Genomic DNA, 24,801 nt, shown 5'->3' with positions numbered 1-24,801 from the left:
CTCTCGTAGATCGGTAACCGGGGGTTCCCGATGACACGAGAGGGTTTCGCGCGCATAGCACACGCTCTCTGTGCAGCAGGAGACGCTCGGCTCGTGGAGGCGTGCAGCAGCGTGGCGGCAGATGCATCGTGGTCCTCGGGGAACCCCCGATCGATCGATAGCAAACGTCGAACTTGTCGGTCGACGCGCTCGCGGAACTGGGTCGTCTTCCAGCTTCTTGTTTCTCTTCTCCTCGAAAAGGTGGTTAATTCGAGATAATGGAATCAATAGATGGAGTTTCAAATGTATAATACTGGTGCATTATATTCTATTCGATCATTGCTACTCACGTTTTTGCAAAATACTCCAATTCTGTTGGTCTAGGCGCCTACGTGCCAAGATGACCGCTTTCCAATTGATCTATCGATGACTTCGAGTTACGCCATGTTTAAAAAGCCGAAGTCGCTAGAAATGGTTGTACACACCTTGGCAAGGACGAGAGGAAAGGGTTCGAGGTGGGTTGGGAGGATGGCAAGCTATTTCTCAGCTTCAGCGGCAGAGGCTTTCTTCGCAGGGAATATATCGACGCGTCAGGAACACACTGTCCCGTTTACAATATCCGCGGAACGACCGTGGATCGTCTATATTTCGGCGGCGTCTCGCGTCTCATCGACGCGTAGCGTCGTCGATCCTGGACGGCCTTGGATCGTTCGTCTATCTCGCAAACTTTTCGCCGGTCATTCCCACGTTTCGTCGCTTCCCTCTTCGACGATGTGCCACGCGAGGCGACGTCCTCGATGCTTGTGGCAAGTTATGTTTGCGAGCGACAAGGGGCATGTGGCCTTTACGCAGGTATGGTATCCATTTGTCCTGCAAAACGTGAGAAATTTGTCGATACTTCGATATCTATTGATTGGACCAACTAAACATTAATTTTTGACAATAATTAAATCTAATTACTAACGATATTTGTTTAAACAGTGATCGAAAATATGATTTTGTTGTGATATTAATATTTTACGAATTCTTGCTTCGTCAATTATTATAATAATGTATGTATTCGATTCGTATTCGATGCACTGACACGACGACGATGGTGGATGAAGGAACAGGTGGCAGAGAAGCCTGAAACTATCACCCCATCTTAGTGGTAACAGTTATTATATAAGATTATTCGCTCGAAAATGGTCAGAATTTTCGATAAAAGCCAGGAACGTCGCCTATCGTTGTTTCGGTGCTGGGGTGGATGAAAGGATTACCGGTGCAGGTTCGTAGCGAGCAGAGGTTGCGTAGTGGAGGTTGCAAACCACCACCTCTCGTCCTCCACCGGCTGGCATCGTTCTTCCTGTTCGTCGACGAGTCGTTCAGTCGGCTGGCGACAGCCGTCCGTGCCTCGCGTTTATTCGTGTCGCGCGTGCTGTGCCCCTACTGTATTCTTCGATTCCTTAATTTCATATCGATCGATTTCAGCATCGTCGATCGACGGGAATCGATCGTTTAGATCGTTTTCGATCGGATGTTCGAGCACTGTTCCCTGGCGAGTGATCGAGGACATCCGAGTGCAACGCGAATGCATCATGACGCGCGTCGTTGCTCGTGGATCGCGACAGTTCTGCTAGATCCTTCCGTGACGTATCGATCCGATCGAGAGGTCCCGTCTTCGTCCCGTCTTCTGGCCCCTTTGGATTTTTTTCGCGCGGCAAACTGACTCGAGGACCATCGCTCAGCCAGGAGGTAGGAACTTCCTCTTTTCCCATTTATTTTTATAGAACTGTTCCAACCGATGCATCACTTAACTCGGTATCAGTTAATCGGTAGATGTAACGATTAAATTCGATAACGAAATGTCTCTTGCTTTTGGAAAATTAATGCCGAGCATCTTTGTATTCCTGTATTTCGAGCGTTAGCAGTGGTTTCACGAGAGAAGTTATTTGCAGATTGTTTAAAAGTGTATCGATATTGTTTGTTTGGAGTTCTCCAAAACTACTTTGTGTTTCGGTTGCTCCGGAGTAATGACCAGTAAGTAGGATAAATTCAAATAAACACAAGTATAGGATATTTTGACTTCGATAACTACTATGAAATATATGTTTAAATTTCAATTATCGGTTATCATAAATTGTTCAAGATCTGTATGCATCGAGCACGATACTTAACAGACCTTCTGTTTCTGGAGCCTGAAAGAAAACGAAGGTTCCCTTTCCCCGAGTCAGCTATTTTACAAACAGCAACCTGCAGCATCCGGAACGGCAGATCGTGCGCGTTCACGAACTCTGACCTTTCTCGACGACGTTAGAACGTGTCGCGGAGCGCCTGATACCGAAATGTTGACACATTCCACGTCTGAATCGATACGATACGGGATAGACGAAGTATCGCAGGTGACACTTCGACGCCTCGATCGACGCGAATAATGTTCATGGCTCGTATTCGAGTAACGTTATCCTGGTCGATTGAGACGAGGCAGTCGACAGAGATGGGTAGATTGCAGAAACTTGATTTCGTTTAACTTCTATTTAAAAACAGTTGGAACGACGTCGTGTTCGGACTCGTTTTTACCGTGAAAACTTTGTCAATTAGTAATACTTCCAAAAAGATATAAATCCAAAGTCCCATCAGATATAAAGTTCGTAGTGGAGTCCGTGACGGCGCCATTTGTTTATCCATTCGCTGCTCGAGATTTTGTCATCCAGATGGGAAGTTCGTCCATCTCTGTCGATGACCTGTAGCAGAGAAGAGGTTTCGTCGCGGAGATGGATGGGCGTTTGTGCCGAAGGCGCACGTGTGCCAAACGGAAAGGGAGAGAGAACCGCCGACAGACAGACAGCCAAGCAACTGAACGCCCGCTCGAGGAAACTCGAGTTTTCCTCCAAGGAGCAGGGAGATAAGGACCGAAGTACGAAAACCGTCAGGTGCATCCTTTCGCACGATGTTTGCCAATAATCGGTTCTACGGAAAGGTACCGTTCGTCGCGATTAACCACCAACGAAGCGTCAGGATACTCGCGCCTCTTGCCACCCCCATCGCTCGCTATCCACTTTGCTCTTCAACCGGCTGGGTCAACTCTGACCCGTGCTACTTCAAGCATTAATACTTCAAGTATATCGTCTGACATTTTTTAACCCATTCAGTCAACTGAGAAATACCTCGTAGTTTGTGGTACAAGTTTGGATTGGTTGCAATTGGTCGAGGAATGAACTCGTAGTCTTTTCAGTGACGAATAATTACAAACGGGGAACGGAAATTGTATAGAATAATACACATCTGTATTAAATACACATCTGTATTAAGCCCAAGGCAAAACGCTTTACATCTCCGTAGCGGCGAACGAGTTAATTAAAATTTTGAATTTGCAGAATCGCCACAAAACTGCACGACGAGCAGTATCCCGCATTTTGAAATAATAATTAATTATCGAACCCAACAACATTAACGGTTACCCGAACAAATAAGAAACGGTCATACCAATCGAACGAGTGTAAGTGTCTAAATTAATTGCGACTGCCTTACTCGGAAGTGGCGCGAACAGGACGCCACGAAATTTCGGCTCGCCAATTTCTATTCTCGAAATAAGTCCGGCGCGAGCAATTTTCGCGTTGGCGATTCGACATTTTCAAAATGGTTGTCGGCTTCGTTTACATCGAACGGCGTGCGCAAATATTAGTCCGCTGGCTATTGGCGCAAATATTGGCTCGCAACGCTCTAAAACCTTCGCGAGCTCCGAAAGTGTGAGAAAACAGCAGGTGGTACCAGACGGGGATAAAATAATACCTTTCTACGAATTCGCCATTCTTTCCGCGCGAAAATCACCGCGCTCCCTGAACGGATCGAGGGATGACGCCAGAGACCGCGAGATCATCGAAGCTGATCGAGCGAGGCGAACGTGGTTCCAGCGAACGAGTACGTCGCGACGATTATTAATTGCGACAGGGGCTTGTTACTAGGGTACGTTAGAGTCGTTGTAATAACGATGACACTAGGAGGGTCGAAGCTCGTTCGACCATTTTTTTATGAGATCTGAATATCCAGTACTTGAAGATCCTCCGATAGTTTATCCACGAGGTGCCAGCCGTGACCCAGGCTATCTAGGGAGTCTCGTTCCCTAATCGTGGGTGTCGAAGGTAAAGTAGCCGTTAATGCGTGCCAGGTCCTGACCCGATACGCGAAAACGTGCTCCCATCCGATACGAGGAAGGGGTAATGTGTGCGTGCATACGTAGAAGCGCAAGACACGCACCACCGTTGGCCCCGCTGTGCCCAAGTATTATATCGATTAACTGTTGGCAACAGAAGAGAGGCAGAGGAAAGCTTGTTGGAGAGTGGCGTGGCTTTGGCTTTTCTATATTATTAATCTTTCCTTCTCGCTCCCTCGGACCTGGCCTCTGCTCTCCGCCTAGCCTGTCTGCTCCAACCTGCCATACGTGCGTCCAACGAGTCAGTCAGGTGTTGCGGGCAGCTTCCCTGCTTCAAAGAGAATCGAGACTCGCGATTGGGAGGCTCTCCCTCCTCCTCATCCGCGACCACCTCTGGCGAAACCGTTGCCATAGTCGTATCGCGAAGAAATCCTCGATAGTTGGCTGTTCTCTCATCTCTTACAGTCAGCGACTGTTCTGCTGGCAATGTATCTCGATGATGTATAATTTCGATGAAATAGTTCGTTCCGATGGCAACGTAAAACTCTACTGTGATATCGATGCATCATATCGTTAATCATATCATTAGTCGTTTCTTAGGTAGATTCTGAACTATCCTCGATCTTTTGATGAGCCTTCATGGTCTACGTATAATTGTAAGATCCACGCAAGTTTGATAACAGGGTCTTGGAGGCAGGCGTCATCGATCAATGTCACGACTTTCTAGGTGCAGCTACCCGGATTGATGTTCTTCGCGTGTTTGAAAGTAGATCCGAGGGACGTTTTCGCGTTAGACTTCTAATTGTTGAGCACAGAAATGACTAGAGCGACTGTTCAGCAACATGCTGGAACAGGGAAGCGATCGATCGACGTTCAATCTAACTGGAGACATCGAACGGCGTACGCAGGTGTGCTTACGGTGCATCCGATTCATCAGTGTCGGCGAAAACTGTCGGACACGCGGTTGACCAGACTCCCGTTAAACGTCTGGGCACCTGTGCGAACGCCACGTTTTCTGAACGAAACGACTATCAGTTTTCGCTGTTGGGTCGTCAAACTTATTATACAAGGTATCCCGCGAGAGCGTTATAAACTGATAAAGGCACAGACTTCATTTTTGCCAAAGTCGAATGGTCCAGGAAAGCTTTTCTTTTGGCGAGCAATCAATTCCTTTTACGTTCGATTTGGTTCGCCCCACGCGAACGTTCGATGAATCGAGAATTGTCGCGTGCGAGGTGATCGAGGTGGAAACTATTGGGAAAACCGCGAAAACGCATTTATGGCGATACCACGAGGCGTCAATGACAGCTACGAAACCAAAATTGCCCGACATTATGTATGCTTCGAGCAGAGGGGTGGAAAATTAAGCGCGCAACAATGTACCGATTGTAACCGGTTATACGGGCTTGTACGGGGTGTTTCTAAAAGCTCTCGCCCCAATTTTGAGGGCGCGGAAGCACCTTTTTTATTTGGATGCTTAATTACTCGAATGCTACATCCTCGATGCGCTTTGTAATCCCATTTTCGATGAAACTTCGCGTCCTTGGAGTCGCACTTAATCAACGAAACGCATCACGGTCAAGAATTCGATCATCCTCGATTCACGCATTGCAGAGCACTGCCTCTTGCAGACACGCTTTATTTTCGACGTTGAACCGCAATTTTTCATTGTTTTTCTCCGTTACGTCACTCTGTAAAATTCGCTACGCGGCCACGCGTAACGAGAAAAACGTCAAATGCCGGTCTAAACACGGCCAGGTCTGGTCGTGACACTTTCGTAATGAAATTGGGTTAAATCTTTGTAACCAACTGCTTTGGTACAGTTATTCCTGTGGCTGATGGACGTTTTCACCTATGACCTACCGTTGCCTAGTGTGTCACGAGTTTCGCGCGCGCGAGAGTAGTTGCGGTGGTATCAGTTGGAAGGTTCCGAACGGGATACCTGTCTGGTAAGGTAGATTAACCTGTCAGCCGTGGAGGATACTCTGTTGGCAAGATTCGGTAAAGCTGGCCGTTCTGCTGGCAACATAGGCCACTCTATCGACAAGACGTTTCGTTCTAATGGCAACGTAGGACACCCTATCGATAAAACAGTTCACTCTAATGGCAACGTAGAACACTGTCGATGGTAATATCGACGCGTCACTGTCGGATTACCATTTTTCCAACTCGTAACTAGGCTTTCCACTTCTGGTCTCGAGTAAACAATCCTCTGTGGGGATCATCGAGCGATGGATTTCAACCGAGGTTCAATTTCCCAGCGATGAATTTCAACCGCGATGACACGGGGGGTTCCTCCAGGTCGCGGTGCGTTCTCGATGACGGGACCTGGACTCTGGACCGGTCGTTTGCGGCGATTCCTCCATTATGCGGTGGCAAGGGGGGGGGCGAGGAGGGACAGAGAGGCTGGGCGCATCATCAAAGGCCGGTGCGAGCAAGAAGACACACGGTGGCTGTGCGTGACATTTTTGTAATGAAAGCAAGCTAAACGTACGTAGTCAGTACGGCAGACATCTGGTCTGGTTGCCCGGTTGGCTTGCCTGGCTGGCTGTCTCTCGCCTGGTCGTTCTAATATTGGAAGTCGCGTCTCCGCCCCCGCGACCTCCTCTCCGACGGCCAGCGTACCATGTGCAGGACATATGTATAAACATAAGCACAGTCTGCCACGATGGTGAAGCCGTTTCTTTCAAAACGTGACCCAGCGATCGATCCATACCTACTCGCAGCTTTTTTGTCGCCCAGAGGTTCCTCCTTCGGACGATCCTCGGACACTCGAGTGTCCCTGGGCGTCAGCTCCAAGGAGGCGGCCTCGAGAATTCTTCCTGGTTCGTCGTGGGTGTTGTTTAGCGAACGCTGCCTTGTGGAGATGCAATGATACGGGGGGATGATGTTTCGATGGTAGCATGACGGTCGAAGGTAAGGTGGTGGTGGGGTTTAGATTTGGGTGTTTGAAGCGTTGTGACATCGGAGAGTCTTGGTATTAAAGCATTTTGAAATCGAAGCGAGGTGATAGTGCTCAGGTCTGAGTTGGATGTTGAAGCCTTGGCATTGAAGCATCTTGAAATCGAAGCGTTTAGTATTGAAGTTCTTTGGGGCCCATTCGATTCAGTATCGAAGCGTCATCTCGCAATTTGAAGGGCCCCAATTCCCCCTCTATTCCTTCATAGTTACTAGCAGGATGGTAAACTCACAGGAGGTGTTCTGGTCTTCCTGGACGGTATTTGGTCTTCGTAGACGTTCCGTGGCAAGAACGCCAACACGGAAACTTCGTCAAGCCTTCGTGAAGGGGATCCCCCTGGTTCGATCCGAAAAAACCGCGTACGTGAGGTCGCGTTTATATCCGTGCGCGCAACACAGCTGCGCGCAATTACCAGCCACGGAGAGCCGTGGATTTTCAGCCGTGGCACGTATATCGTTTTCCGACAACTCCGCTCTTGTTTGCTTAACTAAGCGTCTTAACGAATTGCCGCAGACGCGCGTCTGCCGTCGTCCCCCGCAGGAATTGAAAGCCCCGGAATGGCTCGTCGCCTCTTCTTCTCGAGGAGCTCCGATCGATCGCCTGTATCGCGATTTTCAATGAGTTTCCTTGCTCTTGGATTTGATGTTCTTTGAAATCTCTTATGTGGTACAAGGATCGAAGGATTTAAGATCGAAGGATTTAAGGTCGAAGCATTAAACAATTGTCAGGATCGAAGCATTTCGTGATCGAGGCACTTGGATCTCGAAGATTTGGTATCGAATCGCCTGGGTATCGTCGACGCCTGATCGCATCAGTCCTCGTAGGTAGTACGCGCATGTAACGAGGCTCGTAACACTTGCGACAATCGGGTCGCGGAAAATTGCAGACATCTGTAACAACAGAAGGAGATGGGCCGTGACGGCGATTAAAATTATTGCAGCCATCTGTTATAATAAAGGCTGTCAGTCGACGATGGGCGAATTGTTTCCCGACGGGTCGCGGGATCAGCCACGGTGTCGCGTCCTGTGTAAAAGCGCGTGTAAGTGTGACGTTTTTATCGTTTCGCGCGGAGATTGATTGATGGCCGATAGTGGACGGGCGTCGCCGTGTGAAAGGACGTTACACGACCAGAAATTGTTCCCGCGTTTCCGCTTTGTCGCGCGAACGAAGTCGAAAGGGCGTCGCTTCTCTGTAATAATTTCGATTCAGCATCGTGGAACAATGTGACAGCAATGGGAATTTTTTAGAGAGCTCTAACTCCTTGTAAAAACAACAAATTTCCTGACTTAGCACCGAAAGTCAATTTTTGAAAAGTTTGTCAACTATAAAATGTCAACTATAAAATGTCAACTATAATATAACATTAACTGGTATCGATACGATGTTGGTCTCATCGTTGCCTGTGACCGTTTCGGACGTAAAATGATACTCGAATCGCAAATCTCCAGCCTGTCCTCTTGGCTGCCGTTTAACGAAAATTAATCCGGATGATTACTTTTCTTCGACGTCTAAAAAGTTGAACAAAACGGACGTTAAAACGGTTCGGCCGGTTGTCCCGTTAATTTAAATGAAATTATACGCCGTAAAAGTTTTACGCTCGAGGCAATCCGCGTACCTGTTTATTTATTGTTCGTCGAGCCGACTGCCATTGCGCTCCAGCGAATACAGGGTGTCCTACGACGAGTGAAACGATCGACGAGGGAGTTGTTTCTTCGTCGAGATCTAATTAAAAACTATAGAACAAATTTTTGCCCCAAACAGATTTAACGACGACTATCTCGTAGACGGAGCACCGTATAAAAAAATGTATTCCGTGTTCTTGATCTATTTTTGCTTCCCTTTCGTTTGGGCCAGCCTGTATAGCGAACGACGTTTTTCCAAGTTTCACGGTGAAAGGATTTCGAGCACGCATTTATCGGGACGTTAAAATACGGCGGCATTTGGCGATGCAATTTTGCTAGTAAAAATTATAGCTAGCCGTCCGTCCAGAGGGCCGTTCCTTGGACGAAACGAAGGGCTCGTTTGCATTTCACGTTAATAACGAGACCATGTGGCACCGAAGGCAGCCTGCTGCCAGGGCTGCGCGTCAATAAAATAAAATTCCGCCAGCAGGAGCTGCGCGCCACGTGGATCTTGAAGATTACTTTCCGCTTTCGTTCCATTTAATTCCCTTTTCCGTAATCTCGCTCGTATCGCTTCCCGTTGGATATTCCTCGGTTGCCATCGGGATCCAAAAATGACAAACGATTTTTCCGGGTACACTCGTGGCATTGACATTTTTGCATTTTGATATTGAAACACTTTGGGATCGAAGCATCGTAGCAATAAATCATTTCCGGACTGAAGTACTACGTTACAAATAAATTAAACCAAGTACCAATTGTTGTTCAAAATAAAATACAAGGATACCTTGTTAATCTATGTATGTACATTAAATGAGCTAAGTCGCATGTATCTTCCTTGCAATTTAATTACTCCACCATCCTAAAGTATCAGCCGGTCCCTTTGACTTCCTTCTTCCTAATGACGCTCAGTTCGATCGTGAAATTCGTTTATTTTCGATTATTTTCAAAAGTTTATTCGTAATTCCGGTGCGCCACCTGTACTTACGCGTCGCGTCGGTCTGCTTGCTCGACGTTCGAATCGTTAATCTCGCGCATTTGACGTGCACGTTAAAGCATTCGCCGATATTTATTTATTCCAGACCGAGCCGCGGCGATCGGAATCGCTCGAAAACGTCCAGTTATTTGGGTATTCAGAGCGAGTCGCGGAATCGCGATGGGATCCTTGTTGGTTTGTAAAACTGCCGCTCGGTCGTTCCATTAAAATCAGTCATCGGTATGCACGGTGGGGTGCTCGTCGTCGAGCACGTAGACGAAATACGCGACCACGGTGCGGTGAATCGATCAAATATGAGAATCGTGATCCTGGGATGACGTGCATATGCTTTCGACGTTATTAGTCGCCCGCGTATTCGACGACATTGACGATCCATCGACTCTTTTTATCGTTGGGCTCCTCTCCTGGACCAGACAGTGCTTCCCTTGTCTGACGAAGGGCCACTGCAGATGTGCCTTGAGAGATTTTTGTGCCGGAAGGGAGGAGTCTTGGAGAGTGATGGTATTTCGTTTCAATTGGTTCTTTTGTGCCCTTAATCGTAACGTTTCTTGTTAAAAAAATCAAGGGAAAAAGTAATTCGAGGCCTACAGGATGGTATATGTAGACGTGAATATTTTGATTTAGTTTAAACATTCGTTGAAAAAGAACGTACGAAGATGGAAGACAATTAACGAAAAGTCTTTCGATTCGCCCTAATTGCACCTGCGGATGACTGGGTTAGTCTGGAAGTTAGGGAGCGCTCGCAGACTTCCCACAGACGCGTTTGCTCCCACCCCCTCCTCCCTCACGACCCCCTGAGCTAGACAATGGGGAATCTCTATGGATCGAATGTGTTGAACAGGCAAGAAGTTGGCGTACGAGCATGAAAGTGGAGGGTGGAGTAGCGACCACGACGATCCTCCACAAGGTCAAGGTAAAGGAAGAGACGAAAGAATGCTGCGGTTATCAGCAGTCGTCGTCGACAACGTCGACGGGAACCGCGACCATCGCAACGGTGACCGCCTCGAGCACGAGCATCGCGACCACCGTCACCAATAGCGATAGCAATAGCAACGGGGTGTCGAGCGTGGCCGCCACCCCTTCGACGACCACAGTACCCAACACCTCCCCCGCAACCGCCGCTATTGTCTGCCATCCGTCGACGCCAGCCTCCTCCGTCACCGTCACCGTCACCGCCAACGCAGAGCCCTTCCCCGTCGATCTCGATCTCAAGGCCAAGGCCAAGGGTGCGTTACTATTTTTTTTTTTTTTTATCTATCAACACCATTACCGTTCACACTTCCACACGAATGTTGCATGAAAACACACGTAGGTTTGCTGTTCTTAGGTACCAAGGGTAGACTACATTTGACTGTTTCAGGCACGGAAGCGTTAACGCTTCGGATTTATGCGAATGTGTTTCAGATGAAAATGAGGGAGAGATCGTCGTTATCGCGGAATCCCTTATTATTGTAAATTCTCCTAAAGCTGCAATTTCGTGAGAAATTGACGGTATCGGAATAATTCCGGCGATTTTCGCGCGGGGGCGACGAGTGGAAGAAAAGTTCGAGCAGGAAAAGGGAAAAGCAACGAGAGTATGTGTCGGGTTTAGCTGTGGGTACGTCGCGCATTAGTTTGGAATATTGCATAGGGGTACCCGTATACCCAGTCCGCGGGTACGCTCTCGTCCGAATCGTACATTTAGACCGAACTGGTTATCTAGACGGGCTGGAGCCCGCAGCTACCTTGGAAACGGCTCAGGAAAAAAGCCCGCCTCTCTCGTCAAAGCCCCGTCATCGCCTGTGGCGGCCATCGATCGGTTCTCGTGAACCGCGACAGCGGTCCATCCTTCGTGGAAAACGCGTGGATAGTTAAAAGTCCTTGGATGTTCTCGGAAGGTTGCTGTGCCAGGTGAAAGAGTCGATCTGGAGGAGCTGGGAAATCTTGCGTCTCGACGCTTTTAGCAACGAGATTCCTCGAGTGACCAAGTGGCAGGCTCGACTCGAAGGACCTCCTGTCACTTGCCTTCTCGAGGGGAGTTCTTCCACCTCTTCCTGCTTCGGTTGTCATATCGGAGTACGACAACATTCGATGAAATTAGCGAGAGATCGAATCCTTCCTGGACCTCCTTTCGCAGTTAATTGGTTTAGTCAAATATCGCGTCGTCATCGACTTCGTTCGAAGAATTTTACGTTGCAACTTTTAATCCGTGAACGTAAGCGAAGAAAATTCCCGAGGACCGTCACGAACCGTGTTTCTTTCATCGATTTCGTAACGACGGTGGCGAGTCTTGGATTTTTCAGCGGAATTTCGTCGAAGACCGTAAAAAATTTACGCTTCTCGGATGGTTCTGTCCACGAAACTCCACGGTCCGCTTGGACAGATGGTTAGGCCATCACGGACACATGCGTTTCTTTGGAAAACCGGGCTCCTCTGCGCGTTGCGTTTACTCTGTACTCCAATCCACGACGTTGCCGCGGAAAAAGAGCAAGAGAGAAAGAGAAAAAGGACGACCAGAATAAAAATTCGAAGTTTGAGATTTCGCTACAACTTCTGCCCGCTGTAAAGAGTACTGCGATCGTATTATACGAGTTTCCAAGCCACCAGAAATCACGCCCGAACCAATCCTCGCCCCCTAAAATCTCGCCAAATCTCTTCGCACCTCCCTAGATGCGTTAGCCCTTCCTGTCAGGGCGCGTAAAATTAAAATCCACGACTTTACGCAGTCACTCGAAAACGGACCCGTGCTCGATCTCCGAATCTACGACGCCGCGACGCCCGGTAAGAGCGACTGAGAGTCACACCGAGAGGAGAGGATCGAGACGAAGGGAAAAAGAGGATAGCTGGAAGAGGAGGGTGGCGAGAAGAGCACGTGTGCAGGTTGCGTGGGTGAGCGCGCGGGCACGAAATGCGATCGCAGAACAGCTCCATAGGGGATGGCGAAACTCCTGCGAGCAGTCAGTCAAGCTGGTTGGTTGGCCTCGGTTGTGTTGGTTAGGTCGGTTCGTGCAGCGGCTGACTGCCTGGACCAGACGCGATAAGGCACGTCCAACACTTCCACCGGGATTCTGCTCGAGGCTGATATCATATCCGGTACACCGTCGGCATCCCCGACGTTGCCGTTCGAGGTATTTCGCGATAGTCGTCCTCTCTCCGCCTAACCGACCAGCTACCTCGCTTCTGCACCTTCTTCTTCTCGGATATGCTTACGACGTAGAACGAAAACGAGTTCTACCCGGTGCAGGGAGAAAGGGAGACGGAGGGAGGGGGAGGGAGGGAAGGCACATCCGTTCTCCTTTTCCGACCGCCTCCAATTTACCCGCGGCCGAGTTTTAAACGCCACCGATCCCCCAAGGTGGGTATTCCCCCTCCACCCCAGCACCGTCAACTTTATTAGGATTCGCGACTGCAATTCCGAGAAATGGGTCTTACGTTAGACCGCTCGGGATATTAAACTCTCCGCCCAGGCAAATCCGATTGGACTCCTGGCGACATCTACGCCACCCTCGCGATCCCCTCGACGAAATTTTATCCGCTATCGCTTTCCAAATTGGAGGAGACGAGCACGGTGGTATGCGCGACCCCCTGTCACAAGGATTCTAGTTTGTTTTTTTATAGAAAGCGAAGGTACGATATAATCCAGTCTAATCGTTCGATGTTGTTGCGCGCTAGAGTGGAGGTCGAAGAATGCGGGGTCGGAAATGAGATCGGAAATCGTAAAGAACCGTGGAAAAAAGGGGGTCGAGGGAGGTAAAAGGTCGAAAGAGAAGAGCGAAAGCTCCGCGAGCGCGGAAAGAAAAAAAAAAAAAGGGAAAATGGAGGGCGATCAGGAAATGGACCGAAAGGGATAGAAGAAAATAGAGTGTAAGAGGGGCCATCGAGGGAGGAGAAAAAGGAAGCGAGGGGGGAGATGGCTGGGAAGGGATTGCGATCAAAGCCATCTGTTGCATTGTCCCGGCAATTAGGAGGCGACAGCTGAGTCCCAGCGTACTTACTTCCACCCAGGGACTCTCAGCCGAGTGGAGCACGTGCGCTTTATCGATCTCTCTTCGTGAAACGTCGTCTGCGAAGACAACGAGCCGCCTCTAGGTTGCCCCCGCGTGTGCTCCAGGTGCGCGACGAAACAGCCGCGAGCTCCGCGCGATTCACGAGCTGCTACGGCACTCGCACCGGTGCACGAATAACGCGAACTTTTCGATGAACTCGTAGGCGAACGTTCCTAGAACAAGGGAAAAATACATGAGAAAGGGCGGCGAGAGATTTTTTGGGGCAGAGAAAATTAATGGAACGTTGGGATCTTTCGCGAAGAATTCGTAATTTTCTAAATTCGGATAGGTGGAGCAAATCTGCGATTAGCAGGAGGCGACGTAGAAAAACTTGATGGCCCTAAATTTTAATTAAGCTCTTCCCGCGTAACGTGGAAACTCGATAAAAGCGATTCGCGTAAAGTTTGCGACACGGAAAGAGGACCAAAGAACCGCTGGTGGCTAAACGAAGAAACTGGCAACGTCAGCAGCAACAACGATCATGCCGTCAGCACTGTCCGTCCCGTAGACGCTTATACAGCGCCTAATAAAAAGGAAAAGGTGCAAGAGTTGGCATTCGTTGCTGGAACCAGCAAATCTGGGACCATCGAAGCATTCATGGACGATTCGAAATGTCTTTCTGCATCAGGATCGATTGGGGAAAAATAGAAATCACAGGTGTTCCAAAAGAAACTTCAGGATCTCCTGTTTTTTAATAACAAAACCCTAAAGTCTAATCGAAAACTTCGAAATTTCGAAAACCCTTTGCTTAGGAAACCATATGCTTAGGAAATTAAGTTGAGGTACATTTTCTAAGCTCCCAACCGCGAATCGAATCCGAACTCAACCGCCGTGTGCATCGACGAATTTTTAGACGTTGAATTTTGTTTATTTATGGAAACGGTTGTGAATTGGATTTGTTTCGTCGTTAAAGCGTTTAGGCGAGGCGGTACTGCGAGCTGGATTCGCGATCGCTGGGGTTAGAAGGTGCGTTTAAGGTAATTTAGTTTGCCGTGAGTTCAGGTACAGGTAATTACCTCCTGGCTACCGGCGTCAGGTTGCAGTGACACGGTGGCGCCGTCCTCCCTCTTCCCCCCCCCCCTCTTCCTGCTTATCTACGTTACGAATTTACACGTACACAACGTTGAAATCCCAGCCCTTCGACCTGTCGAGAGCCCGACGAATCGACCTGGCTTCTTTGAAATTCCTATTCAAAGTGAAAATTTCATTACGTTGTTGTTCCTCGAGATTACAACTACTGTAGACCTTGACGTCGAGCGATAAGAGGATGTTTTGGAATCTACTGTAAGAGAACAGTATCGAAATGCATGGAATTCATAAGTATACGGTATCGAGCTTCGATATCTATGCTTCCGTAACGAATACCGTGGGTAGTTCTCAAAATTAAGGCTGTTAAACACAAAGCAAAATAAACGAAACGTCGTCGAGACATTCCCCAGCGTGTTTCGAGAAGCACAGAAAACAAGCAGCAATAATGTTCAATGTAAGGCACGCACTCTCGTTACGTTTTAACAAGCGCTGTGTTTGATGGATTTTTTCCGCGATCATAACGTGCAACGTGTGAGAGCGCCTTTATGGAATACCATTAGCTGCTTGATTACGCACCAGGCACGCCCACGCGTGCAGGTGCGTCGTTCGTAAAACTAGGGATCCGCGAACGAGGAAGTAATCGAGGTTCGCGTTTTAACGACCGCCGTGTAAGCCTCCTACCGTGCGAGGGAAAACGAGTAGTTGAAGTATCGAGGAAGAATCGATCGATGGTACTCGATGGAGATGCGAGGAACGAAATACGACGCCCTTCGCTTCAAAGGCAAAAGAATAAGGGCCTTAATTTAAATTCGGGGTTGAATGCGAATTAATTAATTTTGTATAGTATCTCAATGTTTGACATACTTTGTAACTAGTTCACGCTCCGAGGACCCATGCGTGCTTGTATTTAAAAGAGAAACAGGGATAACCGCAGCGCCTTGTATCCGGGGATAAATGAATCTCGAAGGCGGGGGTGGTATCTCGATCAAACGAGATCCGTGTACTACGAGTTGTCTAATCGCCAAAGCAAACTCGCAGACGTAGGTAATCGCGCGTAAATCGAGATTAAACTGTGAAATGAAAGGAAACGTCACGAATCGCGGGATGAGGCTGTGGCTAGGCGCGGCTACGGCTGTCAGTTGGCGCTTCGCGACGCGTCTCGTCACGACGCGAGAACGATTCTTCCCTGTGTGTAACGTTTCGTTATCGGCATATATATATATACATATATATATACACACACAAATGTATATATAGATATATTCTATATTTATGTATATATATATATATATTCTATGACGGCGTTTTGCCACGCATGCCACGGGGCCGGAGGCATTCCGCGAGATAACGCGCGGAACACAGAATGGGAACAAGACAAGGTGGATGACACGGCCCGTAATTGCATGTTATCCGCTGCACCCACGCACAGAGTACACAGTCGACGCGCATCTGTGCCTTGGCGCTCGTGTGCGGGGGCTATCAGCGTGTTTGTAAACGAGTGGCCGATTCGCCTGCCCGTTTCACGTGCCCCGTGGTTGACGGCTCCCCGGATGTACCGAGCACAAAGGACGTTTGCGGCGACGTTGTCCCTTTATGCTGAACGCTCTTTCGACTCTTGCCGAGATAAATCGTGTTTTTTACCCCGATGCCTCGGTTCTTCGTCGAATCGCTTCCGGGCCGCGCGCTTTTTCCTCGCGACCGTATCGATCACTCGCGTGCTTCGCGTCAGAGGACATCCAATTGAAATGTCGCCAAGTACAACCGAAATTAGGAGAAGGGTTTGAGTCACAATTCTGTTGCGAGAGTCTTTGTCTCAAATATTTCTCAAATACGGACTCTAGAAGTGGGAGGTTTTCGACGAGTCTCCTCTTTCTTTCTCTAATTTATTGCGATAGTTTGCGCGAGACCTTATCACCTCGATTCGGTTACGAAAGTGAGCACACGTGAATTTAATTGCAGTGGGCTCTGCGACGCGGGAAAAGTCGTCGCGGGAGGAGGTCCAGCCGGAGGTGCACTCGCCGTCCTCTCATCATCATCAAAGAGTAGCTGCCGGTGCGTCGAGCGGTCAACAAAAGCAGAGCAATGATCCGCGATCGGAATACAAAGGGACAACCGGTTGCTCGGTGTCCTCCGACAGCGATAGTCCCTTGGCCTCGCACTCCCTGAAGCCCGAGTTCGAGGATGGAGTTGGCTCCGGCAACGCCGGGGCTCCTGCCAACTGCAGAACGGAAGAGCTGAACGATGTACCCGCGCTCTCGAATGGCACCAACGGCACCAGATGCATCGCTGGTGTTTTCGCGGGTCACGGCATGTTCAAGAGATTGCTGGGCACTCTCGTGCAATTCGCTACGAACATCTCGCCGGATACGGGGGACACCGTGCGAACCCTGGTGCTCACGCTCCTGGTAAATTGCATCGAGTTCCTTTTCGGCTCTGCAATTTTCTAAGTATAATAGACAAACGGGAGACCACGCGCGTATCTATCACGTTTAGTTGAAAGCACACGCACCTGCAGGTCTCAGACTCGTCTCGTAGATTCCGATAACAGGTACTATACGATCCCACGAGGTCGCAAATTCTTCTAGCGGTAACGATAACTAACGTACGCGTGGTACGCAAAGTGCACTTTTACGTACATTTTCCTACCCTTTACTATAGATTCTACGCGTGCCCTGTTACCTGGAAGCTATAGCAGAAGCTGGAATGTCTTATCTTTCGAACTAGGTCTCGAACTAGAAGATCAAAAGCTATCGAACGCGTCTAAATTATACAACTCGTAACTATGATCAACTCGGAACTTGAATCTATATCCTCTTGGCAAGAAAGACGAGTCACGATTCCTCGGCACGAAGAATACCGTGGATCGTTCGACGGGCCGGGGATATTCAAATTACGCCGTCCAGGACGCGTCACGTTACCGCGCGTACCGAGACTCGCACGCGTCCCAGGAAACGTGACATCTGGTAGCCGTGCTTAACCGTAAAACGATCGCGGCACGTGACAAACGCGAAATCGCGCTCGTGCTTGTTCGATGGAAACCGAACCCCCGTAGACCGGGATAACTTTTCGACCTGGTAGCGACGATCGTGGACGTTAATCGACCGGAATCCTCTCGGTTGTCGTTGCAGAACGGGAGCAGGACCGCTGAGGAGTTCCACTCGGCGCTGCAGGAAGCTACCAACTACCGCCTCAGAGGCTTCGTGTTACCATACCTGAAGCACACCCTGCCTTCCTTTCAGAGGGACCTGAACAATGCCGCCAGGGCCAGCAACCAGGTGAGTGCACGCCGTTGTCAGGGGGAATCTGCAACAGAGAAACGTCTTGTCTGGTTAGCGTTGGAAGGTAACGACAGTTTGTTCGGTGAAAGTATCTGGGTGTCTCAATTCAGTGAGTTCCTAGCAGGAACGCGGTTGGATTAGAATCGTTTATTATTCAGGAGTCGATTCACTCGACTCATACATGCATATGTCGCCATCTTCGTCGGCGCGTTTTAAATTTCCTTGCCATGAATTTCGTGAAACATCGATCCCTCTACGATGGAAGGATATCACTTCTGCTCTCGCGATCCGCAGTTTCTTTATAGACTCGATGTGGTATTATTCTGCGAATTAAAAACTTCTCGATCGATTATGGTAATGTATTGTTGCGCCACGATAATTGAATAAAGGACGAGGTATAAATTAATAGAGTTTGCACGAGAGAAGTCTCAGAATCACTCCACCGACACCAAACGAATATTTTCTCCGCGCTAAACGTGTCCTAAAAAGTGGGACTTCGAACGAAATGTTTTAGATGACGTTCAGCCAGGAAAGAAGGGAAGGAAAATTCGATGATAACGAGGATTTCCGTGCCACGGGTTTTCAAGTTCGGCTTTGCATTCGATTCGTTCGTCTATCTCGTCGTGAAACAGGCTGGCGTGCTCCCACCCACGATCGCGAAGTAGCCTGGGAAATTAAAACAGGCTGGCAGCCGGTCAGCCCGAGCTCTGTTGATTTTACTCGCTACTCCTGGACGCGTTTTCCTCTCTTCCGTCTTCGTTGTAGGAAGTTTAACGAGCGTGCGCGTAATAGAACTCTAATCTACATCGTGGCCAAGGGACCGGAGCGCGTTAGCACGTTTCGCAACGCGATTCGTTCCAGGCTTTCTATTCGAAGGAGCGAATGCTGGTACACAACAATAGTTTGTAAAATGTAGAGAAACTACGTGCAGAATAGACTATAATTAACTAGTCGGATTCAACAGGAGTTAACGCATGATTGTTTGATAATAAGTCTGCGATTCAACAATGGAGAGATGATGGAAAACGCAGGGTCTCTAAACGTAATATACGTTTAAGACGATTAAAGAAAAGCCTGGGCATCGCGTAATCAGGATTCGCATTACGCGACTTTGGTTCTCGAGCCGGTGTTGCGTGCACCGCTGTCTGCTTGTTAAAACCGCGCGTAATCCTTGTAAACTGAAGCGTTCTCGCTGATACCGGGCTTATTTATTCCTGCGAGTCTGTACATGCCTCGCCAACACGGTTCGGTTCACAGTTTTCATCCTCGTGTTCTTACGCATACGCTTGGGATACCTCGAACCACATGAATGCACTTCCTTCGCGAAATACCGTTTAACACATCGCCTGCGAATTAAAACAGGTGGTTAGCGAAGATCGAACCCTCTGAAAGTTTCAAATTATTTTTGACTTCTGAACAGAGATCACGCAGTGAACGGTATTAGAGACCTATTCGAGCTTGTCGTCGGGAAGCAAGGATCCAAGTTCATTTTCCCATTTGGCGCGTAAAAGAGTTCGTAATCCTCCTCGGGAAAGAATAAAATACGACTGGTGGAATTAATAGAAGTCTTCCGGTTACGCGACTGCCTCCAGCTGTTGCCCGTTCTTCTGAAGAGAGCGAAAAGAAAAAGTAGACGGAACACAGACGACGGGTGAAGGAGAAACGGGAACGGAGAACACGCGAGAAGCACGAAGGAGCGAGTCGCACGGTAACGAATTGCAAATTAATAGCAACGATTTACATTTCTCGAGGCAGCCACCGGCGAAGGATCGAAAGACCCGAGGCGACGGCAAATTCCTTTCGCACAGGCGCAACCTTCCCTCCTGCCTCTGATCCTTGACGACGGTGAGCGTCTCACGCGAGGATCAGAGGTCCTGAGCTTTTCCAAACGGTTCATTGACACTGCGCAACACGGTTCTTCTTTGTTTACATGTTCAATAAAACGCAAGGAAAATTTAAAAACAATTTATGCGAAGTTTCCTCATGGATAGGATGCGTTCAATCGAAATGTATCGATTGTAGAGCAAGTTCTTGGCTACAAAGACAGGACACTTCGTAAAGTTAAACGAGCGGTATAAGAATTTCCGAAGACGCCTGTCTTGTTTCCTCTAAACCCTCGATACAATTTTGAGAAAATCGATCACACCGAAAGTGCGCAGCTTTAGAAGGAATCCGTAAATCGACACGCGTCCTTACAATAACGAATGGTTCCCTAACCCCTGGCGAGTGTGTGGGTCTCGTGGAACCGCCGATCGATGATCGTTAATTGCGAATTGGGAACGCGAGAACGCCGCCAATAGCGGGGGCAAAGGAGACGGAGAAAGGTTCCAATATTGAATTAGAAGCGATAAATCCCACCCTGGCAGACTTCGGTGCCGAGGGTGCGAGCTCGAAAGTTTGGACGAAAGGTGGTGCCAGCCGTAAAGAAGCCGACGAACGAATATTAAAAATCGAAACTGATTGGGAGCAGCCGTGCTGACCGGTCGCCCGTCGACATCGACGAATGCGTACTGCTTTTACGACGTCCTGGGGAAACGATGCGTAAAACGCATCGAGAAGCAGGGGTTGGAATGAATCTGAAGCTTCATAAAGTATACGCGCTGGTCTTATTTTGAAGCTATTGAGAATTTATATTGCGCAGAAATGAGGATTAGGATGATTCCACGTGGAGAAAATCGTCGAAAGACACCCTCGAGGGTCGACACCTTCGATTGCGTGGAATTCCAGGACTTATTCGTTGAATGGTGACCTTCTTTCTGCGTTAAATTTTAAATAAATGTATATATAGTACCTAATCAAACAATCTTCTTCCAAAAAAGTTTCAACTATCGCACAGTCTTCAAGGCTTTGAAGCTGATCGATCGACAGGTGATAAGAGTTTCTTTCTGTCGACAGAACTGCGCGCAATTCTTACGTTCGAACGAAGCAGCGGTCCTGGAGGCGGTCGGGCTGCTGGCAGCGGGGGAGCCTGTAGAGATCTTCGGAGAGCAGGCTGGCAACGGGCTGGGAAGTGGAAACGGAATAGGAAACGGCGGCAATCAGTGCTCCGCTCATTACGGCATGCGGTCCAATTCTAATCCCGGTGTCGGTGCTATTCAACACACGAACAACGCCACGGGCAGTCTGCACCATTATTCCAGCACCGCGCCGCACGCACCGAAGCGTCGCGCCTCCGACACTCCGTGAGTGAATCCGTAATGCTGTCCGAAAATTTCACGTCATCACTTCGATTCACGATTTCGCGCTCCTGCGGTGCGATGGTCGCTTCATGTAACATCGCTGGTTGGGTCCGATGGCGATGTTACATCGAGAGAGGGTGGCGCCATAATATTTGCAGTATCTCTTGACAATCATATGTTGGTTCTCCTATAGCTCGGGTACCTCGGGATCGCTAAACCTGTACCGTAGCTACAGTCAAACATAGCTACAGTCAAACATAGCTACAATCAAACGTAGCTACAATCAAACGTAGCTACAGCCCCCGAGGGAAAAACGACTTCGAAATATAAATTTTCATTCACGAGATTTACCAACATCGTTTCTCGGTGACAGTGGGTCGTAAATCGTAAAGAAGACCGCGCGAAGTCTTCGGTCATCCATAAAGATAATTCACGCGCGAACGCCACCCACCTGCGCGTACACGCGTGCCTAGTATATTTGCCAAGCCGCGAACCGTTTTTGAAAAATTCTTGGCCGCGAGCCTGCACTTCTCGCCGATATTTATCGCGATCGAGCACCGAGAACGGCGTTAAAACGACGCGGTCGACGCGCGGTGCGTCCACGGTGACAAATTTAGCTCGGGTAGGTCCGGGATAGGTCTGGATTAAGTCTGCGCCGATAGATCGAGCGCGTCCTTTGACCCCTGATGAAGCGAGCCGACGAAGCGACGGTGTATCGAGATGCTCCAAGGGACACTGCTCGCGATACAACATCTTGGGAATGGAGGAGGTGGTATTTGCGGTCAGAATATGATATGCGCGTGCACGCGGAAAGGAAAGGGGCGCCGAAGCGAGCTCGAAGGCGACAAAACGCGACGCGCGCGCTGGCAAAGCCAGCTCCTGGCCTCCTCTCGATATGTCTGCCGGTGACGTTTCCATATATCATCGGGGTACCACCTTTCTCGAACACCCCCGACCGTCCTTCTCCCTGGACCCCTCTCTCTCTCTCTATTCTCTACCCTTCGACTACCAGCAAACTTGCCTCGAGTACCTATCGGCATCCCGCTAATACGACCCACGTTCGGCTTACGCTTCGACGCTCCTGGCTGTTTGCGTAGCTCAGCGAGCGCGTGCACGTCCGAACTAAATTACAAAATCTCCCACCCGCTCGCCTTGCCCGCGATACCAGACTAATCCGTGGCAGAGGATTAACGCGAACGTAAAACGATCCCAGCCGATCGATCGCTCGTTGATCGAGAGCAAAATTTGCTGGACGAGTCGCAAAGGATGGAAATGGACGTTACTGTTGGGAGAAAAATTAAGCTTTCTTCTCGAATGACGGCAAAGTTACGGTGTTTTTTTATTTTTTAGATACGCTAGAGATAGGCTTCTATAAATCTTCGGCCTCTCACGTATCGATCAGTCTTATGTCGTGCATATCAAATTTGTATCCCACTGACTTCTAAAATGTCGCAGGTATTACGAGAACGGTGCTCTTCTCGACGACGTGCCAGTATATGGAAAGAGGTCGTCGAACCCTTGGAGCCACCACCATCAGCAGCAGCCGTCTAACGAGAACTCCTCGTCTTATTGCTGGTATCATCCGCTTCATTCGTCGAGCGGATCGATGCAAGGTCACGGGCATCGCCACGGTCACGGACCCAGCCCGGTACCACCTAGCCTCGTGCAAATTAATCAGATAAACGCGTTCTCGGGCACGCACCATCTAGCCCAACAACAACAGCAGCAACAGCTGAGCCACGTTCAAACGCAGAACGGTAGCCTCGACGACGAGTGGAAGAACATCCACGTGATGCTGAATTGCATTCTGGGGATGGTCGAGAAGACCAAGAGGGCTCTGGCCATTCTGCAGACTCGCGGGTGTTCCAGTCCAGCCGCCGCGGCGCCTTTGGCAGCGTCCACGTCGGCTGGGGGAGCTCAGAATGGTAACGGTGGTAGCAACAGTGCTACCAGCAACAATCCATCCTCTACGAATGGTTCCCAGGTGGAATCTTCCACTGGGGATCGGGAGGGTAGCCTGAAACGATTGTCTGGTGAGATCGTTGCTCAGACTATCAGGGCGACCGAGGACAAGGTCGCGGAGGTGAAGAGGAAGGCCGGTCAGTCATCGTTTCACTTCTATCGTACGTTTTAAAGTGTTTCACGATTCGTCATTTTCCGTTCCGTTTGCTTGCAGAAGAAGCCGTGCTAGAGGTGAAGAGGGCAGCCGTGGCCGAAGTCCAGAGGGCCGTGGCAGTCGCGGTGGCCGAGTCCAGGGCGAACGAACGTCTCCGCGTCCATCGACTGTTGGATCTTCCTTTGTCGCAGAGGAATCACGGTGGCCTTCGTCAGGGACCCTTTCTCCGCGTCCATGGCAATCCCAGCGCGGTAGACTCCAACGCGAGGACCGTCGCGACGCCCACGACTACTTCGAACTCGATACCATCGACCACGGAGGACGAGAAGGACACGCATCTGCAGACCGTCTCGGGATCCGTGAGTATTCGTCATTTAAGTTCCTCTTCAAGTAGTACAGAAGATGATTCCTATCTACGTATCGATTTCTCCAACATTCCAATAAATATTTCTGATACTGTAAAGCTAGGAGTGCGCAAAGTTTACTTCGATATCGTTATCCATGTATCTCCTTCCATTCCGACTTCCAGACCTGCTGGAATTGCGGTAGGCCCGCCCTGGAGACGTGCGGTGGCTGCGGAATCGCGCGATACTGCGGTTCCTTTTGCCAGCATCGCGATTGGGAGGCCGGAGGACACCACGCGACGTGCAACAATCCTCCACCACGTGAGCTGAGAAGATCCGCCTCGCGTAGCCCGCCGAGAATCGCCGCGGGAAGTCTCTCGACGAACGCGGACGTCGACGTGGCCGCGCCGATAGCGGCCAGCGGCGCGTCCAAGGGGAAGTGACGTCGCGACGCCAAGTATAATCTCGTTCGTCGATTCGCTAGACCTATTCAATACGATTCGCGTTAACCCGTTCGCGCGATCAACGTTCTTTCGAGTCATACATCTTCTGCGTACCTTCTTCGCCCTCTACTTCTTTCCTCTTCCTCGAAATGCCTTTCCTCGTGTTTCTCTGTATAAAATGAAGTTTCTCGAAATCCGTACCGAGTACATCAATGATATATCCCTGTCGCAGTACACGCAAGATTTTACTCGTCGAGTAGCAGGATTGTTTTCGCTATTTAACGATTTACGAATAATGGAAGCGCGTCAACAAGGAACATCCGTGGAACCTCTCTTCTCTATCTCGATGGACCTTGCAAATTAATGGAGCAGCTGAAAATAGAAATAAAACAAAGTTTCAGTCAGGCAGAAATTTTGATTTGTCGACTCTCGCTTCGACACGAAATTCACGAGCAAATCGTCTGCTCTCTGTTACCGATCGCTAATGGAAACAGTATATTAGATACACAGAACAAAATTGCACCCTCTATGATCGCTGTATCATCGTTCGTTGAATTTCTTCTTTAGAGTAGAGTATGATGTATGTCGTAAATGGCACTTTTTTCTTGATGGAAATGAAAACGTAGAAATAAATTACCGCGGTACGTATATAAATGTGCACCCTTTCAAAATATTCCGGATCGTAGAGGGTTCGACTA

General features: G+C 49.2%; 1 protein-coding gene across 2 annotated transcripts; it reads left to right on the top strand.

The window, feature by feature from the left end:
• The first annotated feature begins 1,351 nt into the window (after nucleotides 1–1,351).
• LOC128877655 (protein CBFA2T2) lies at nucleotides 1,352–24,685 on the top strand. 2 transcript variants are annotated; one of them, XM_054125160.1, is made up of 8 exons: nucleotides 1,352–1,713; nucleotides 10,531–10,915; nucleotides 16,703–17,148; nucleotides 17,872–18,018; nucleotides 20,917–21,203; nucleotides 22,656–23,299; nucleotides 23,377–23,675; nucleotides 23,846–24,685. In XM_054125160.1, the coding sequence occupies exons 2-8, from the start codon at nucleotides 10,552–10,554 to the stop codon at nucleotides 24,101–24,103; spliced, it is 2,445 nt and encodes an 814-aa protein (XP_053981135.1). In that variant the 5' UTR covers nucleotides 1,352–1,713; nucleotides 10,531–10,551; the 3' UTR covers nucleotides 24,104–24,685. The 2 variants fall into 2 exon arrangements, with proteins under 2 accessions (XP_053981135.1, XP_053981136.1); XM_054125161.1 differs by lacking the exon at nucleotides 1,352–1,713 and adding an exon at nucleotides 8,093–8,109.
• Nucleotides 24,686–24,801: the final 116 nt, after the last annotated feature.

Source organism: Hylaeus volcanicus, chromosome 5, assembly GCF_026283585.1.
Source record: "Hylaeus volcanicus isolate JK05 chromosome 5, UHH_iyHylVolc1.0_haploid, whole genome shotgun sequence".
NCBI classification, from domain to species: domain Eukaryota; kingdom Metazoa; phylum Arthropoda; class Insecta; order Hymenoptera; family Colletidae; genus Hylaeus; species Hylaeus volcanicus.
Note: the sequence above shows the minus strand (reverse complement) of the source record. Positions and strands in the feature narration are given on the sequence as shown.

Excerpts from the sequence above, each read along its gene's own strand:
- LOC128877655 (XM_054125160.1), top strand. The coding sequence starts at position 10,552 with ATGAAAGTGGAGGGTGGAGTAGCGACCACGACGATCCTCCACAAGGTC. Across the intron at positions 18,019-20,916 it reads CCGCCAGGGCCAGCAACCAG|AACTGCGCGCAATTCTTACG; the intron begins GTGAGTGCACGC and ends TTCTGTCGACAG. Across the intron at positions 23,300-23,376 it reads GGAGGTGAAGAGGAAGGCCG|AAGAAGCCGTGCTAGAGGTG; the intron begins GTCAGTCATCGT and ends GTTTGCTTGCAG.